This window comes from Palaemon carinicauda, chromosome 37 (genome assembly GCF_036898095.1).
Source record: "Palaemon carinicauda isolate YSFRI2023 chromosome 37, ASM3689809v2, whole genome shotgun sequence".
Classification (NCBI taxonomy): domain Eukaryota; kingdom Metazoa; phylum Arthropoda; class Malacostraca; order Decapoda; family Palaemonidae; genus Palaemon; species Palaemon carinicauda.
In genome coordinates, this window is record NC_090761.1 from 21,040,946 (window position 1) to 21,043,445 (window position 2,500).

A 2,500-nucleotide genomic window follows, 5' to 3' on the forward strand; every position below is an offset into this window, starting at 1 on the left:
TTTGAACAGCTGACAATGGTCCAATTTTATTAAGAAACTGGGAATTAAGCCAACTGAATTTCAATTTTAAAAATTTCAAGAAACTAAATTGTTCAAACGTTGAAAAGACTATTGCATGGCACGCGTTTTATGCACGTTCATACAATGTAATACTACTGTTTTTTTTTTTGCTCTCTTTCACACAAGTGATAGACCAAAATGTGCTTACTATCTCATGTTTTGTTTATATTTTTTGTGACATTCTTGCTCGGAAGTGCTTTTACATAAGATCATTATCTGTTAAATAAAGGATACTTTCTGTTGAAACCTAACAAATACATTGCCAATCTCCGTCAAGCACAAAATTATCAACCTCGTCCAAAAACATGCTCAGGAACTTGTGGCGGATCTTGGAAATACTATTTAACCGGCAACCTGTTGCTTGATGTACGATAATCCAAGTTTCAGTGACAATTTATTTTAGCGGATATCTTTTTGCCTCTTATTACATGAACAATGTTAGCGTCAATTACCTGGAAGAGCAAGTAGATGGCAAGGACGAATCCAATCGTGAGTCCCAGAAGTCGAAGCAGCCATTTGATTTTCTCTCGCAACTGAGCTTTGGACACAGCGTCGATCAAAGGCTGGGTTATAGTCTCCCATTCACTGCCACTAATCTGCAAATAAAAAGAAATATATCAGTCCTTTCGGGAAATGAATATGAATGAAATAATTAATAGGATGATGATGATGCAAAATAGTAAAACGGTAAAGTAAATGATGCTAATACTGCAACAGCAAAATTGGATTGATGAATTTCGGCCATATTCTTTTTTTAAAGGAAGTCCTTCAAAAGAAGGCGACCATGCTTACCCCATACAAAAACGGAAAAAAACACGTTAACAGAAGATAGTTTATATATTAAAGATCTAATTCAACGTTGTTACTGTTTTTAAAAAATTTTATTTTGATTGTTTATTACTTCTCTTGTAATTTATTTATTTCCTTGTTTCCTTTCCTCACTGGACTATATTTCCCTGTTGGAGCCCTGAGGCTTATAGAATCTTGCTTTTTCAACTAAGGTTGTAGCTTAGCTTGTAATAATAATATGGTCAAGCGCTGGGGCCCGGGAGACCATTTAGTGGCGTAGCTCAATATGGGAGTAAATCCCGCACACCACGAAGTAAAATTCATAAGATGTGAAAGATGGTAAAATTTGAGAAAAGAAACGGGAACGAATGTTTAGTAAAATACGGTAATATATAAAATTATAAAAATCGACAAGGAATTTTCATTAGACTATTCATGAACAATAACGGATAAAATAATTTTGTATTTATTTAAACTTTCAAATGGGCTTTTAAACTTTCAATTGGGCTCCACAAGTGCAAGAAGACCCAGGCCTACATGGCTGAGGACTATGAAGCGTGAAATATGTGATGATGAATAGAGAAGTATTGAATTAAAAGCTCAAGATAGAGACTACTGGCGAAATCTAACCGAGATAATTTACATCAATAGGCGTCGGAGGAGATGATGATGATGATGATGAAATATGTTTAATTTTACGGCCTGACATTGTCGTGGTGTAGACCTACAAAATACAGTCGAAGCTAACGACAGCAATAGAGACATTTCCTATAGTCAAAGTTTATCAATCAATTGCAAATATGGCGAGTTGAGATTTTTAATTACGTGAACGACGTCATGTAAGCTTTTAAGCAGATAAAATGAGCTTTAAAATACAAAAAGATATTTAGGATATCTTGTAAAATGAAAGTAATCGATGGTTGAATATTGTCAATTTTCAAAAGAGATTTCCCGCGTTTTATTTTCATTTTGTAACTGAAGGCAATCTACCCTTACTATAGCGAAAGCGTCAATTAGTATCCAAGCAAACTTATTAAATGCACGGAGACTATAGTCCATTTCTTTTAGTGAGGCATATTTACACTGACTCGTAGGAGTGCCCTTTTAGCTGGGAAAAGTTTCCGGATCGCTGATTGGTTGGACGAGATAATTCCAACCAATCAGCGATCACGAAACTTTTCCCAGCTAAAAGGGCACCCCTGCGAGTCAGTGCAAATATGCATCGCTAAAAGAAATGGACTAAAGTTAAATGGTATTTCAGGGTTGTTTCGCCTCATGGTTTACACGTTATAGAAGGACAATTAAAAGAACTAGGGGCTCTCACTCTCTTAGGACAATTTAGTTATATCACCTTCTATTTTGACTGGTGATCTTCGAGACCCGCTCAAACTCGTTAGTTCCTTTGGTCGCTACAACCTCACCATTCTTGTGAGCTAAAGATAGGGGGGTTGGGGGAGACTATAGGTCTATCTGCTGAGTCATCAGCAGCCATTGCCTAGCCCTCCTTGGTCCCAGCTTCGGTGAAGAGGGGGGTTGGACACTGATCATATGTAAATATGGTCAGTCGCTAGGACATTGTCCTGACTGACAGTGCAATTTCCCTGTCCCGTGCCTCTGCCATTCACGAGGAACGTAGCAACTCGAATATCAA

General features: G+C 37.2%; 2 protein-coding genes across 2 annotated transcripts in view; both read right to left on the reverse strand.

Moving 5' to 3' along the window:
* The window catches only part of LOC137629483 (spermatogenesis-defective protein 39 homolog), a 225,620-nt gene that overhangs the window by 204,765 nt on the left and 18,355 nt on the right, over positions 1-2,500 (reverse strand). The window lies entirely within an intron of this gene.
* Positions 1-2,500, reverse strand: part of LOC137629001 (uncharacterized) — a 13,800-nt gene that overhangs the window by 9,379 nt on the left and 1,921 nt on the right. The window contains exon 2 of the mRNA XM_068360254.1: positions 513-656. Within this exon, the coding sequence (XP_068216355.1) occupies positions 513-656 (144 nt within the window). The remainder of the gene's footprint in view (positions 1-512; positions 657-2,500) is intronic.